Below are 16,074 nucleotides of genomic sequence, written 5' to 3'. Positions count from 1 at the left end.
TGCAAAAGAGGAACCTTTCGTTGGATCCTCCGGGCAGCTTCGAGCCAAGATCGAGATGGACAAAGAACTCTGCAGCTGAAGAAGAGCCGGGGCCACGGAGCCGGAGACTGTCCTGCACATGGAGACCAACCCGTCTGGCCCACAATCTGTGGCTTCGAATCACACTTCTCTCATCGGCTGGGTTCAGACCCCAAAGACAAAGATGAAGACAAAGACAAAGGCAAAGACAAAGAAGGAGAACTGGTGCCTTTTTTCCTGCCAGCACCAAGTCCTGTGTGACCTCAGCATCCATGCGGAGAGGAGGCTCATCAGACCTGCGGAGATCCTGGCCTTCATCGATCGGCGTCTTCCTCCTGCTGCAACACCTTCTTCATCATCAAGCCAGGTCTGGGGTTCGAAACACCAAACTCCGTCCGTCTCTCTCAAAGGTTTCCTTTTTTAGTTCTCAGTGTCAGCAGTAGGGAAAGATAGACTAGATGATTGATTTTACTTATTTGATTATTTCTGCTACTGAATTAAGCTGTACTGACCCTTGCAAAAATGCCTTACTAATAAAATATTTAGCATAAAGAAAATCTAAAGATGTTGTGGACATTCAGTTAATGAGTCACCTTAAAGTTCTTTGATGGTTGTAAAATAGCTGTGATGTTTGATTCTGGAGAGGAAAAAGTGGAAAATGTTTTTAGGTTGCTGGTAGCCCATATTTAAAACCTCATCCTTGGGACTCGACCGAGTCACTAAAACCTACCTGGTTCAATAACAAATGCAAGTTGCAAAATAGAGAACGAGCGACCGTTAACAGGTGTGCTCTGTGAAACTAGTTGGCTGTAGGCTGCTCAGTCTGGCTAATTCACAGGGGGAAGAAGGGTGGGACACCTGGATGTAGGCCGTCAGATAACCAGGCGAATCGTTTCTCGAAACCAGCTTAAACAGAGTTTACTTCAGTTCTGGACAGGGTAAATCCCAGCAGATTTAGGAAACTCAACGTACCCGTTAGACGGAGAGCTGGTAGCACATCTCCCCTCTCAGAAGAGGAAGTACGAGAGTGAGAGAGTAGAGACAGAAAGGAGGGGGGGGGGTGTTGCGCAACAACAATACGTATAGTTTCATGAATCCAATGTTCATCTCAGCCTCATTCAGCTGACTGATGAATGAGTGTGTGATTTTGGTGGATGTGTTAAACATTTTCCTTCTTCTACATTACAGATATGAACTCTGAACAGTGTGTGAAGATAAAAAAAAACTGTAGATATGCAATTTTTTAAGCTATTCTCAAGATGCTGTGTTTCACATGAGAGAAGGGATATTTCACTGGGGTGGAGGAGCCGTAAACACACATACACAGACTGACATAGCAGTGGTAGATATGCTCCCTGCTTGTGTTTGTTTCATGTAGTATTGAAGGATGATTAATATTTCAGTTTGTGAAAATTGAAAAGCATTTTGCCTGAACTGTGCAGAGCCAGTGGGAGAACGTTTTTGACCATTTATTTGTTTTTCAACCATTTCTCTGCTTTCTCTTTCCACCTGCTCATGAAATACATCAAACACTAAAAACCATCGTCTGTGATATATGACATGCTTCCTGTCACCCAAATGTTGGTATTCCAGTGCAAATCCAGAGGAACATCTTCCTTATGATCAAATACATCAAATCCACAAAACATCAAAAACGTAGATCCAAAGATACATTTGCTTGTCTTATTGCCCTCAGAAATATTCTGTTTAAAATGCTATATGCACATTGTTACAATGAACATAAGATAGCTGTTGTCAATTTTATTGCCAAGTGCCTTTACACGGACATGCCGGTTAAACTGTAAATAAAGTAAAAACAAAACGTCAATACTTAGTATTGTAATATTCAATAAACACAAACTTAAACATAGATTTTGGAGCTTGACTTGACTAACTGGTTATATGGCAAAGTTTACTCTTAGAACACTTCGTCATATAATAAACATCGGCATTCAAATATCACAGTGCAGCAAACAACAGCTAGCATTTGTCTAATTAGCTCTAGCAAATTCATCAAGTGCACTCTTAGAACAGATAACAAAAACTCATCTCCTCACAGCTTACAACATTAATATAACTCACCACGTTGGGCAACACTCATGAACATCAGTAAGATATGATTTTATGGCAGATTCAGCTCGTTAGTTTCAGCTAATGGCAACCTAAGCGCACTACTGATCCGCTGTCAGTTTTCTTCCTCTTCACGTCAACTCACTTACCAATGCAAAGCAACTATAGAGCCCTCTAGCTGAATGGGAGGAGTGAGTCCAACACACATTAAGCTTCTTGTTTTCTTTTTATGTATTATTCTGCACTTTGCTTTATTGGCACATAAATGAATTTTAATTTTGTCCTTTGTTATCGTCTTTAATTTCAATCATAATGGCTTCGGTCTTTCACAAATTATGGCTTATTTAATTAGGCAGCATGCATTGTGGTTGTCATTAGAGAAATAGGCTTCTGTAATTGTTCAAAGAGTGACATTAATGAGCAGTCAGGGATGCACATAAATGTCAGAGTAGAAAGGAAGATAACAGCAGAATTTGAGGAGTGAATGTCTAACAAACGTGATGACTCGGCACAAAGGATCTGAAATAAACTGGAAACCAGACTGCCTGATAACACATGTAGTTGGATTCAATCAAAAAATCATGATAAATTTATGATTTATCAATCATAAATGGAATGCATTTGATATGAATTGTTAACAATATTTCTTTGAAAATAGTAAACCAATCAATAACAAAACAGAAAAATAAAACTGCTGGGGAAAATGTTCTCTATGAAGGACTAAATACTGGGATGTAGAATCATGTAAATCCATCCATCAATCAATCACTCTTTGATACAACATTCATAATATCATTGTCATCCATTTGTCTGTTTGCCTAAGATTCACCCCAGTTTGTCTGTCCGTCCACCCATCTTTGTCCAACATTCATCCATCCATCTATGTCATCCATCCATCGGTTTGTCTATCCACAATTTGTCCTTCCCTTTGCTTGTCTGTCCAACATCCATCTGATTTTAACCTCCCTCCAGCCCGCCCGCTTATCCTAGCAGGATCTCACGGGCAGCTGGTGCCTATCTCCAGTGGTGGGAGGTGAGGTTCGCCCTCGACAGGTAGCCAGTCCATCGCAGGGCAATAGTGACATGCATGCAAGTTGCAAGTAAACCTCTCTGAATAAAGCTGTTCAATCTTACTTAATTCATTCAAATATTTACAGAAAACTAATCCAAATAGGTCTTTAACAGATCAGAATTATTTGTGCTTTGTTCACATTCATCCACCATCTCTCTCAACAAAGGTGCTCCCACATTATATTCATGATTCTCATTCTGCCATCTTTGAGTCATTATTTACACAGAACACAATAAATGCTATAAATCAGCTTCAGATTCTCTGAATTAAGCTGAAAACCACGTCAGTATTAATTCTATTTAATCCATAAATAAGACAACATTCAGAATAGAGATTTCTCCTTGCATTTTCAAATTTCTTACTTTTAGTGGACGTTTGATCTAAGACACTATTATTCTAAATATTAAATCACTGCAAAATCTGCATAGTTACAAACTAGAAACTTGGCTATCAGACAAAATTAAATATAACGTACTCTGTTCCAGGATTTTGCTTCCTGGAATGCTTTTATAATTTAAAGAAAATAAAAGATAAACAATTTTTATTAACATCTGTGTATATTGCAGTTAAACTCCAAATTATTCATAGCCCAGCATAGTAGGTGTAAAATATCATTTTAATTTGACCAGTATGCTCTTATTTATTCATTCATTTTTGAGTGAAAGTAATCTTAATGCTTTGGATTGACCCCGCTACTCCTCACTTGAATCTGTTTGGCAGTTTATGCAGAGAGCTAAAAAATAAGGTTGATAGGAAGGAGAGCTTTCAACCTCAAAGACGTTCAACACGTCATCAAAACTGTCTTTGAAACACCTGTGAACACATGCAAAAAAGGAAAAGGTTCATAATTATGAGAAAGGTTTGACTGCTATAATACACTTTTTTGTTTTGTTTTTAGCATATAAATGTTATCAAAGTGTAAATAATAAGAGATAAATTGTTGTTGTTTTTTTTTTAAACAGATGCTCATCTTATATATTTTTTTATTATATTCATCTTCTGAAAAATGAATACCAGAAAAAAAAATTTCCGGTTAACAGAAAAATAATTTTAAATCAAAACCCTCCATAGGCATAAAAACATTTGGGCTTAACTGTAGGCACACGTGGTGAAGGCTACTCAAAATATGTCCAGAGTTTTCTATTTCACATGCTGCCTGGACCTTTTCAGTTCCCATCATAATTATATGTGAATAATCACAGTAAAAAGCATGCTAAATTGAACAAAAGAAGAAACGCCAGTCCTATAAAGTCAAGGTTTCATTAAGATGCTGAATAATTTGTTCAGACTTCCACCATTATCTGGCTCAGCTGAAGGTTTGTAAACAACTCCTTACTGGAGTCTGTTTCCATGGAAACATTGACTCACTCAGCAAAAAGACTAAAGACATATCGGATGAAGAGACTATAATTCATACCTTTTTGTTTCTCTTACTGTTACAAAATTTTGCTGAGCTAACAAACGGAATGAAGTATTCATAGTATTGAATATGTATTGCATTTTTATGTAATATAATACTGGCTATATAATATATGCAACAAAGAAAATCTCCACAGCATGATTCTGCCAACACCATGTTCACATATTAGTTTTTCTCCACAAAATGACCAAAGAAACACAAAAGTTATCTACTCTATCAAGTAAATCTTCCTTATAATAAACTGAAGTTTATGGCTGTGATGATGAAATATGAAAACAATGTGAGGGGAATGAATACTTGTGTAAGGAACTGTAATAACTTTCTCTGTTCATTTAACCAACAGGTGGAACATAAAAAAAGATAACAGTTTTAATTACTGGCTGCATTCTCTGCTCAGCAATTGTCTAATTTTACATTTTCTTGACATATTTGATGTTAATCTATATTCATTGCCTCATCATGATGTGTTTAGTGTAACAAATTACTGCAGAAATATGAGTGTGTACATGTGTGCGCCATGGAAAGACGGGTTGACAGGAAGAGAAAGATAGAGGCGAGCCGCCAAACAAGACATTTGTTTCATGTGAAGATGAAAGGCACTTTGCTCTTTCATGACTGCTTCAGATTTGACAGTGCTTTCTTGTTTTTTTTCTTTATTATAATTTTGATTATACGAGTAAGCGCTTTTATGTTTAATAGGCAAACTGACGTAAACTTTCTATTCCAACAAAAGGCAGTTCTGTTTCTCACTCACTCATAACTCTCACTTATTTAGGTTAGAAACTCAATTAATTTGTCTAAGCTGAGTCGTCTTTATTTATAAGCACTTTAAAAAGAGGATGAGTGATTAAAGAGTTAAACAGATGTTGTATGTAACATCATACAACATTTGTTTGTATGATGTTACACAAACACAAAAATAAGAAAACACATAAGATATTACATATTACAAAGCGAGTCAAACTAATAAAATGAGTTCTCTCAAGCAGAGTCAAAAGAAAAAGGGTGACTGTATTATTTCATGGAGTTGCAATAATAGCAAGTTCAGATCGGGCTCCTCCCCCCGATCTGGTGTTTTCCTTGCTCATTATGATGCAGTTTTTGAAAAATTTTAAGCAAGAAAAGGAAATAACCATATTCCAAGTTCGGGCATCCCATTTAGCAATGCTGAAGCGATTCCCATGATGCAGTGGGGATGCTTTGTTATAGCCTAGTCAGGGAATCTTGATTTTAAGATAAATGGAGCTAAACAGAGGGAACAACCAGAAGAAAACTTATTGAATGGGCAGTAATATTTATGTTACTGCCCTAGTATAAGAGTCAAATTGCTCTATTACCGTGAAAAAATGCTTTATATCTCATACATATTTAATAAAAAATTGACTTGTCTCTTTCAGTAGCTCATGGTCTTTCTGAACCTTGGCATTACCTCATCACAGTCATACTTCTCATCGTGCTGTTTAGACATTTTTAATAGCATTGGACTGAAAAGTAGTTTGCATGATAAACTCAGCAGACTTGCCATTTCACCAGGTGTTTGTAAATAGACTGCCACTAGTCTGGTGGAGCTGAGTGTGGGAGGCATGGAGGAGAGATGGTCGGTGAGACAGAAACTCAGCTTGGAGGAGCTTTGTGGAACAAACAATTAGGCACTCCTGAATGACTGCCATTGGAGATTCAGGGATTCCTTAAGCATGTATGAATCAAAACAGTCCTCCAGGTATGTTTTGGATGAGGGAATCATTATAGCATGATATAAAGATCAAAAACGTTGATTTTACATAATGCTGCATGGATTTGAGACTGAAGTGGAGGTTCACAATGTGGTAGAGAATTTGTTTGTGTTGCTCTATAACAGAAACGCTTAATGTCAAAGTTTGTGGTTGACAAAATGTTACATTTTTTTTCTGCAGGATGTTTTTTCTTGATGACAGTGCTACACTTGTGTAGAATAACAGCTGGTCTGGCATATCTTGAGATCCTGGCCTGTGACTTTTCATGATATATCTAAAGACTAAAACATTTGACAGCTAGCAGTTGATTCAGCGTGGGTTTATGCTTTGTCTATGAGTGGAATCCCACTTGCTGACATGGCATTTATGATCAAACTGACAAGGTGACAGTGTGCCTGTAATTTGATTTTGAAGAATGGAGAATGATTTTTTTTTTTCTTTGCCTTGTGACTCATAATTACTCAGAGCAGTTGTTGTTAAGAGGCTGGTCAGAGAGCCTGGTGTCTGTGCGGCTCAGTGATGAAGGGAAACAAAACCGCTTCCCAGCAGTTAGAGTAAACACCTCCGTAATGTGAAATGAAAATATGGGCCATTATATTACCATAAGAAATAAGCCTTCAATTATCCACACATCCCATGAGATAACTTAGCATTCTGTTGATGGTTCTGTTATAATGTGACTGCAAAAAAAAAAAGCATTGATATAAAAAGGGAAATTAACTTTTCGCATTTTGTTCTGATGTGTTTGCTACAAGCCTGTCATTATGCCCAGCAGAATTGCTAGTCATTTGCTGGATTGCTAGATATGTTGAAGAAAAAGCTGAATGAAAACTTCTAGTGTTAATGTTCCTGTTTATATGGAGTCTCTGCAGTTCTGCAGATAAAATTGTTTATACCTGTAAATGATTCAATTAGAACGTTTTTAACAGTGATCCGTAGGACGTCTGGGCCCATCCATCCATCCATCCATTTTCTGTTCACCCTTGCCCCTAATGGGGTCGGGAGGGTTGCTGGTGCCCATCTCCAGCTACGTTCCGGGCGAGAGGCGGGGTACACCCTGGACAGGTCGCCAGTCTGTCGCAGGGCAGGACGTCTGGGCATCATTGTAAATTTACCAATTCTGAGGCACCAAGACAGCACTGCAAAACAGAGAATAACTTTACTTTTTTAAGGGTTTGCCATAGAAAGAACTGGGTCTCACTTGTCAAACCCAATCTGAATCATTCTTATTGCCAAAATAAATACTTTGAAAAAGCAAATCTGTAACTGTGCAATGAAGATTACAATCTAACATAGACAATGTCTTGACGAAGAACAGTACAAGTGACAAATGAAAACAGAATTAATATTTATTTTTAAATTTTTATTGCAGAAAAATAATTCCAACTATGTAGCCTCAAAGTTGGAGGGAAGCATCAAACCCAAACAGCATGTTCCCCCTGAGCAGCTTGATCAATGCCAGAAGACACAAATGGCTCCATCTGGGATTCAACACTGATTGACAAGATCACTTTACTCTCACTGCCTCATACATTATCACATGTTTACATTGACCGTCTGTGTTTCAGAAATCCAACGAAATGCCTAACTATTCACAATATGCAGCCAGTACATAGAGAATTGCCAATTATGTTGATTGATTTATAAATACCCAGCTTTAAAAAAAAATAATGATTTTAAATTAAAATACAAAAAGGCCAAAAGTATTTTTTAAAAATGGGGGGAGGGGGGGTTACCATGTGTGACCTTTTACTAGTTTCCGTATTCAGTGACTGTCAGGGGAGATTACTAGAGCAGAGCAGGGAAATGGAGGGAAAATAGTTTTAAATGTCAATAGAGGCATCCATGCAAAGGTAGGATACCTAGGTGTATGGAAAGAAAACAAAAGCCATAGTTTAGACTTGTTTGATGTTAAAAGGTTTGGACTATCTTTGTTTTCTTTATTCATTTGGAACCAAAGATTCTTAGATCTTAGATATTTTGTTCTTAAGAGTTAAGAGGTAATGTATAAAGTGTGACAAGTCAAATGTCTTTGGATTTGGTGCCCACATTTGATTTATATTGCTCAATAAATTATTAAATTTGTGACTCTGTTTTATTATTTTCTTCTTTTGAAATTTCTTGGCAATATACATAAAAAAATAAAATCCCAAGGGAGAGTTCATAAGTTAAATATTTATAGCAATGTGTGCCCTCTGAAGACAGGACTGTAGCTTGCAGACCTAACAGACCAGCACTCTACTGTGGATTTAAAAAGCACTTGTTGGAGAGCTCAGTCTGTAATTTGCCACAGCAGTGCAAGGCTGCTTTTGACAAAAAAAATGTAGTTCACAAAACTAAAATTTGTGCATTATTAAGGTATAAATATTTTCAGCTCCATTTTTACATTATTCTGAAACCACCAATACTTCCAGTGATCTACCTGTGGAATTAATGGAAAGAGCTGAAAGTACATATTGTTTTGACTCATAAATGTTTTACTCTTTAGTCTTTAAACTACTTTAATGCAGCTGGTGATATATTATTCTGAGAAGATATCAAGTTCTCAAAGGTCCATCTACTGCTTTACTATAACATGTTGCTTGTTCCTGAAAAGTGACTTTAAGCTAAGGTACTGACAAAAAGAAAAACTAGTCACTAATGTGCTAACTTACTGCGTCTAAACATGCAGTAGGTACTTTTGGAGACTGTGTTTATTGCTTTATTTAAATACATGATGTATGGACATACACATGCTATTGTATTGTTGTGCTACTGATGGCAATAAAAAACATAGCTAAACACCCCAAACACCACATATTTTACCTGGAAAACTTTGCTCTCAAATAACTTTATGCGTTTGCCTCAGTAGTCTGACCACTGAGTCCCCTGGCGCTGTCTAACATCATGATGGAATATTGTGTTCTTGCCTATCAGCACTGAACTGTTGCTTTGCTTGAAGCCAGGCTCCCAAGTGTTTCATAATCCTGGGGCAAATTCTGTCTTGAATAGACAGTTTTTGGTGGGAGACGAGAAGTCTGCCCTCATCACTTTCACAGATCTCATCCACTTTTCTTGCATGGAGAAAATAACAGCCTATACTTTTCTGTGTCTCCAATAAGTGACGCTTTGAGTCAGCATGTTCCCATTTGAAGGCCTTTTTTGTCAAGAAAAATGGTTTGTTTACAAGACTGGACAGTTGCACTCTGAGACGAGTGATCACTCTGTATCATAGTATCTTTCTGTTCTCCTGTGATCTCCTAGAAAGACATTTAGTTACAGTAGTGTACGCTCTTGTTGGTGGATTAAATGCTGCTTCTAATGAAGACCAGTAAAATTATCACGTTATAGGGAGTCATTATTTTAAAACACAAAGTCCCTTAATTGTTGGTATGCATGACAGTATCTTATGAATGAACAATAAAAAACCAAATTGACTTTTTGCCGCTCTGAAATTCTCCATTGGTCCTGACAAAAAACCAAATTTCCACATAAATTTTTCTGTCAAAATAATTTTTGTCTGTGAACAAATGACACACATTTAAACACTGCTGTTGGCAGGATAGTTGAGGAGCTCTTGACCAAAATCTCAGTGTTTTTATTTCTTCAAATCCCAATGTTTAGATTTGTTTCAGGGTAAAATCTCTTTTTTTTCCTTTCTCTTTGTATCCTTTCTTGAAGCACCTTGACTAGTTTGCAGTTTTCATTTTGGAAATACAAAATTTTAACCTAATGTTTTTGAAAAGAGAGAAACGCCTGACATTTTAGAAAAAAAATACTTTAAACTACCAACCTAAGACTTTACATAGCATTACAAGAAGCCCAGTATAACCTACTATTTGCACAGCAATAATTAAAATTGTCCATATCCTGAGCGACTCTGGTTCAAAGGGAAAAATAGTTTTCTTACACGTGAAAAGCTGTGGGTTCAATTCCACTTTATTTACATTTTGATTCAATTCCTTCCAGTCTAGAATTGGTTATGTTGTCTGGGGGCACAGACCAACCACTACAAGATCTAGATCAGCACTCAATATGTGGATGCATGAACTTTCTTTCAGACGTCTATGTCAGCACAGCACTCTTCATGCTGGATTATCTTCATGGAAACAGTAATACATCCTGACACTTATGAGTCGTTAATCTCAATCACACCGCCAACCAGAACGGTATAGTGGCATGGAGTTGGTTTTGACTCAGTGATGGCTACTGGGGAATTTCTCTGTTACCTCTGCCAAACGTACAGATTATTGTGCTACACTTGACATCATCAGGCAGGTTTTGTATTAAATAGCAGTTGTGGTTCTTTTGATTGGATTGACTCCTGTGTTTCAACAGAGCCCTACATTACAGTGGATATGACCTACAAGGTGAAAAAAACTCTGCTGTTTGTTGCACTATGAATAAAAGCTTTTTACAAAGTATTTCTCATAAAATTAATGTAATTTTTTTTTCTTTCATTGAGACATAGAAAATAGAACAATTTGAACTTCTCTGTAGGCTGAATATGTGTGCTGCTGCTCAGATTTTCTTCTCAGCTCTTTTTCTCACTTGCTTAACATAAAATTTCAGACCACATTGTCATAGCAGGGCTTCCAGCAATTTCTACCCTATACGTTTAGTAAGCTTTACCCTGCTGGGCTGCATTAGGACTAACTGAAATATGCAGATCCACAGAAAAAGGCAATGAGAAAAAAAAACCCTGTTTCTAGCAGTTTTTGGTGATACCTTCACTGTGTGATATTTTCTACGTGTTGAAGCTTATGCATGTATGGCACCCCTGGAAAAAAAAAAAAAAAGAACTCTGCTCAAGATTATACTGTTTGCCTTGGGAGCATTACATTTTACATTTGCAGCAACACTTCCACCAAAGGGGCCTCTGTTTGCCAACAGATGTGCTCACACATGTTTGCTCAAAACATGCCGACAGAGATCACAAACAAACTACATTAGATCCTCAGCTCAGCCACAGTTATGAAAAGCCTCAGTGGCTATTCATGACTATCAAAGGCACCACACCTACCCGATTCTGACTGTGTTATTCTGTTATAATGTCTTATACTTTCCCCTTCTCAGAAACCATTTCTTTATCTCTCCCACACACGTGCTCATACACTTTCTCCTGAGATTAGACCGCATTCCTCCTGAGCCGGTGGCAATGCTTTGATTGCTCTCGGGGGATCTCTTGATTGGTGGCCTGGGAGGCTGTTGTAAAATAAATTTATCTGCTGAGATGAACACACTGCAGGTGTAGGTTTCTCTGGAGACAAAGTATCATACAGTAAATATAGGGTATAGGCCTTATATCCTTCAGGGGGTTGTTTTAGTGGTCAGGAAAGAATGATGGTTGGGAGTGTAATTACTACTGGAGGGCTTCTTTTCCACATGGGTACCTCTTCCTCTTCCCATGCTGTCTGTTTGGTTTAAAGCTCTGGGTTGATGGGGTGTTAGGTTTTTATAGGGTCATAGCTACTTCTTTGTCTTCTAAGTGTATAGTTAGATCAGAAGTAAGTGAAACGCAATCAGATGACAAACTGGTTTTGGAAGGAAGGTTTTGTGATAAACCAGATCATCATAGAGGAGGCTAAATGTCTTAAGACTTGAAGACTTAAAACATGTTTTAGAAACTAATGTCAACTTGCTGCTCACAGCAACTATCTAAGAATAGCTCAGCAGCAGCAACACCTCTGTCAACACATGTCTTGAGCTTGTGAAAGATAAATGCACTGAAATGTCTTTATCAACCATGGCTATTGCTGCAGTTGCTCCAGTACATTAGCTACATTACTGATTACATTAAAATATACACATGTATGTATGCATGCATATTGTTTCTGCGATGTGCTGAGACATTATGCATCTGAGACAGAAATGTGATCTTTATTGGTGCAACAAAGGAAATAACTGGTAAGGCAATAGGTTTATTCTTCTTTTTAATAAAAATAATTGTAATTTAGAATAATAATATTGGTGTTAGAAGGGATAGTTCAGATTTTCTGGAGTGATATTCTGTGAAGTTATAAGTGGTTGTTCCTTTTCCTCTAGTACATACTATGTCACATCAGACGAAGTTTGAAGGAATGTGAATTTATCCTCAGAGTGGGGGAAGGTAAAAAGCTGGTCTCATCAGCTAGTTGTTTTTAACATAAAAAAATCTAACAAAACTGTTTATTTCTACAAACAGTAGAAATTAACATAATTTTTTGATTCATTATTCACAGTAACAATTATGCTTACAAAATTAACACATTTAATTGCAGAGTGGAATGTGCTCTATATGCCATCTGAACTAGTAGTGTCTGAGAGCAAGTGAATGCAATATCTAATAATGATTTGTGAGCTAAATAGCACTCCTTTATGCCTGTGCTGGCGAGTAGGCAAAAAAGTCGAGGGCTGAATCCTGCTGTTTATGTCATCCAGAAACATTGGATAACAGGAGTAATAGACTAACTTTTCAGAGTGATCGTCACAGATGATTGTGACTGGAAAGGCCCAGTATTAGAAATCTAAAGGCAGAGAAAATTTGTGGTGAAAAAACAGATTCTGACAAGGTAAGAGAACAAAAGACAGCTAAACCTGTTTGTGTTACAATACCAACATGCTTGAGGTGTTAAGAAAAATCTTCTAGTAAACAATGCAGAGTTTGAACACAATACTGATATTTAAAAAGTTGAAAATAATGTGATTAATGATGTGACTTTTAATAGACACTTACATAATCACTGTGATTATACAGTGAGGGAAACTATTACTAATTATATCTTTGCAGAACAAGTTTTAAAAAAAAATGCAACTTATCACCATAAAAAGATTTTCATTGACACAAAGCTCAACAGAAAATTATTTCACTCGAATAGTAGTGTGTCTAGAAGAGTATTAACTTGCAATTTAGATCCCATTATCTTAATTAAATATCAAATTAATGATTGTGTTCTGCCTAAGACAATTGCTCCCTTGGTATTAGTGATAGTAATCAGCTGTAAACGAGGAACGTTTTTCTATTTAAGTGATTTTAACCCTTATAAAACAAATAGTAGAGACAGGAGAAATGTGATTTTTATTGGTGCAACAAAGGAAATAACTGGTAAGACAATGGGCGTATTCTTCTTTTTAACAAAAATAATTGTAATTTAGAATAATAATATTTAGACTGTTATTTTTAAGATTAGAGAGTAAAGCTGATTTAATTAGAGACTTTAAAATGCTGCTTAAAAGTCAGCTTGAATTATATTTGCTTAAAGCTCTGATTGTTGAGGTTTGAAGGAAGTTGAACTTAAGCTCACATTATGGATTCACAATATAAGATAGATGCTTATTTAAATGTCTGACAAAAATCCTTATGTCTTACTTATAAGCAGACACTTGACATAAGTGTTGTTTGACCAATTTTAAGACAGACTAACCAAACTTAAGATTACAGCAAATATACAACAGTGGCCAGCCAGCCAAAATAACCCAATTTTTTGTATTTTTCACCATGTACTTTTCTTGATTTGACTTATTGCCACAAGACTAACTAAGCTCTTCAGTTTTCAATTTTTTATAACAACCATTAAAACAGATAATTGTAACAATGGACAGTGAATAAGATCTTTCCTTTTTGGTAAAAGATTAACACTAATCCTTCACATATTGTAATTTCACTCAGCACTGCTACACAAATAGCTTATTCAGTTCTTGTAAGTTGAAGAGGTGGCCTGTTGATTTCTGAGTCGCTCTGTCTCATCTTACTAAGTTCCAGCTTTCTGTGATTGGAACTACTACAATATGTGCTTATCAGTGGGCTGCACGGTCGAACAGTTCGTAGCACTGTTCCTGTTCAGCAATAATTTCCTGGGTTTGAATTCAGGCCTGGAGTCTTTCTGCGTGGAGTTTGCAAGTTTTCTGTCAGCATGGCTGGGTTATGTGCAGATTCTCCAGCTTCCTCCCACAGACTAAAGTAATGGCTCTGAGCTTAATTGCTTCCTCGAAATTTTTGCCCTTAGGTAGAAGTGTTTTTATGCATGTTTATTTCTCCTGCATGTCTCTCTGTTGCCCTGCGGTGAACAGGCGACCTGTCCAAGGTGTACCGCGACTCTGTAAGGAAAAGCGGGTGTAGATAACAGATGGTCAGTTAGCAGGAGGGTGTGCTAGAATATTCTTCACATGGAAACTGTGCAATTTATTTTAACTAAAACTCTGGTCAAGTTGAGCTGACCTTGTTGGAGTTATGGAATGATATCAGGGTGCAGCTGAGCCATGAGTCTAGTGCAGCTTAACGCTGTTCTGTATGCTACAGTTGCCTTTTCCTGTTAAAAAAACACATAATTGCACCTAGAAGACCACTCTATTTTTATTATTAACAGGCTCCCTGGCAACATTGCTAAATTCTAGTTGGACTTGCTAGAAGTGCTGGCAACTGAAACCTTTCCATCCAAACGCCAAAGCACTCGCTCAGCTGTGAAACCTATATCCTGTTGCTATGGTAGATGTCTGATTTAAAATCCATTCAGTAATGAAATTGGTGGGGATCTACAGTTGTTGGTTGCCATGGAGACTGAACTATGGGCAGAGAAGAGACATTGTGGACCAAGGAGCCACACTGGTTTATTAGAAAGAAATTAGTCAGGTGTTACTCCATGTGTCAAGTGCTCTTTAATCTATGACATCTTAAAGAGGACAATGTTACAGATATCCTGCAGACATGAGAAATATAAGTTTGTTTCCTTTTTTTTTATTTTGATAAGAAAAAAATAAATTACCCTCGGGTTTCCCTACAAAAACACATTGAAAATTTCTGCCATTGACCAAAGTACCCTGCTATAGAAGAAAATATAAAAAAGAAAAACCAGCATGGAATACAATTTTGTAGTGGCGGATTCTGCAAAATGTCTACCCATTACCATCTTTCCTTTTTTTTTAAATGACAAAAAAGTGTTTCATAAAGAAAGATGGATGTACACGGGAGGAAAGAGTGAAATATATATATATATATATGTGTGTATATATATATATATATATATATATATTTATTTCCACTAACCCCTCCAGCTCTTATGCTGACAGAGAAGTATTTGATGCTGTGATGAAAAGTGACGGCTACGGTGCCCAGAGCAGCTTGTGTTTGCAGGGCCAGGTGAAGTGAACCAGATAGTTCAGAGATGCTGAGCTCCATGGAAATGTGCTCACCAGGGCGAGGTTCCAACCCCTTTTCTGCAGGATCATTAACTGAACCTGTGGCCAATGCTAACTTCAAAGGGGAAGATGTCCAAATAACAGAACTATTGTTGATTTGGGAGAGTGTAGTTATGAATTTTGGTGTCTTTTAGTAATATAAATGGCACAATATTTATTTTGCCAGCTTTATGCTACACAGATGCTTCAATCTGCTTTGTTCTTATAAGTACTTATAAGTACAACTGCCTTGTTTGAATTAGACCCTGCTGATTTACTAGCTGAACTTTAATTCGAACTGAAGTCGAGTTAGTGTCTTGCTTCATTATGATATTTGCAGGTTTTTCCTTCTCTGTGCTTCTTGAAAGTGTTACACGATAATAGATCTAAAAGTAGTGAGTTGAGTTGTTCTGATGTTTTTGCATTCATATTTTCCACCAATTATCAAATGCTATGAAGAGGTTATTAATATGTGGGTTGACCTCAGTGAACACCAGGCTCCAAAGACATACCATACATGAAAAGAAGGAGAAACTTTATTTTAAAACGGAGGTTTAGATTTTTCTATCGATATTCATGGACTGGTCCCTGGAAGAGTGGCTCAGATTTTGACTACAGTGCAGGGATCA

General features: G+C 37.0%; 1 protein-coding gene across 3 annotated transcripts in view; it reads left to right on the top strand.

Moving 5' to 3' along the window:
* The window catches only part of cpne5b (copine Vb), a 127,467-nt gene that overhangs the window by 50,358 nt on the left and 61,035 nt on the right, over positions 1 to 16,074 (top strand). The window contains exon 8 of one of the 3 annotated variants that reach the window (XM_028003694.1): positions 7,686 to 8,398. The exons of the other annotated variants lie outside the window; for them this stretch is intronic. Coding sequence (XP_027859495.1) covers positions 7,686 to 7,707 — 22 coding nt within the window. The 3' untranslated portion in view covers positions 7,708 to 8,398. Of the gene's footprint in view, positions 1 to 7,685; positions 8,399 to 16,074 lie in introns of those variants that run through there. 3 annotated transcript variants of the gene reach the window in all.

Source organism: Xiphophorus couchianus, chromosome 20, assembly GCF_001444195.1.
Source record: "Xiphophorus couchianus chromosome 20, X_couchianus-1.0, whole genome shotgun sequence".
Taxonomy (NCBI): Eukaryota; Metazoa; Chordata; class Actinopteri; order Cyprinodontiformes; family Poeciliidae; genus Xiphophorus; species Xiphophorus couchianus.
The sequence above is the reverse complement of the archived record's forward strand: the minus strand, read 5'-3'. Positions and strand labels throughout refer to the sequence as shown.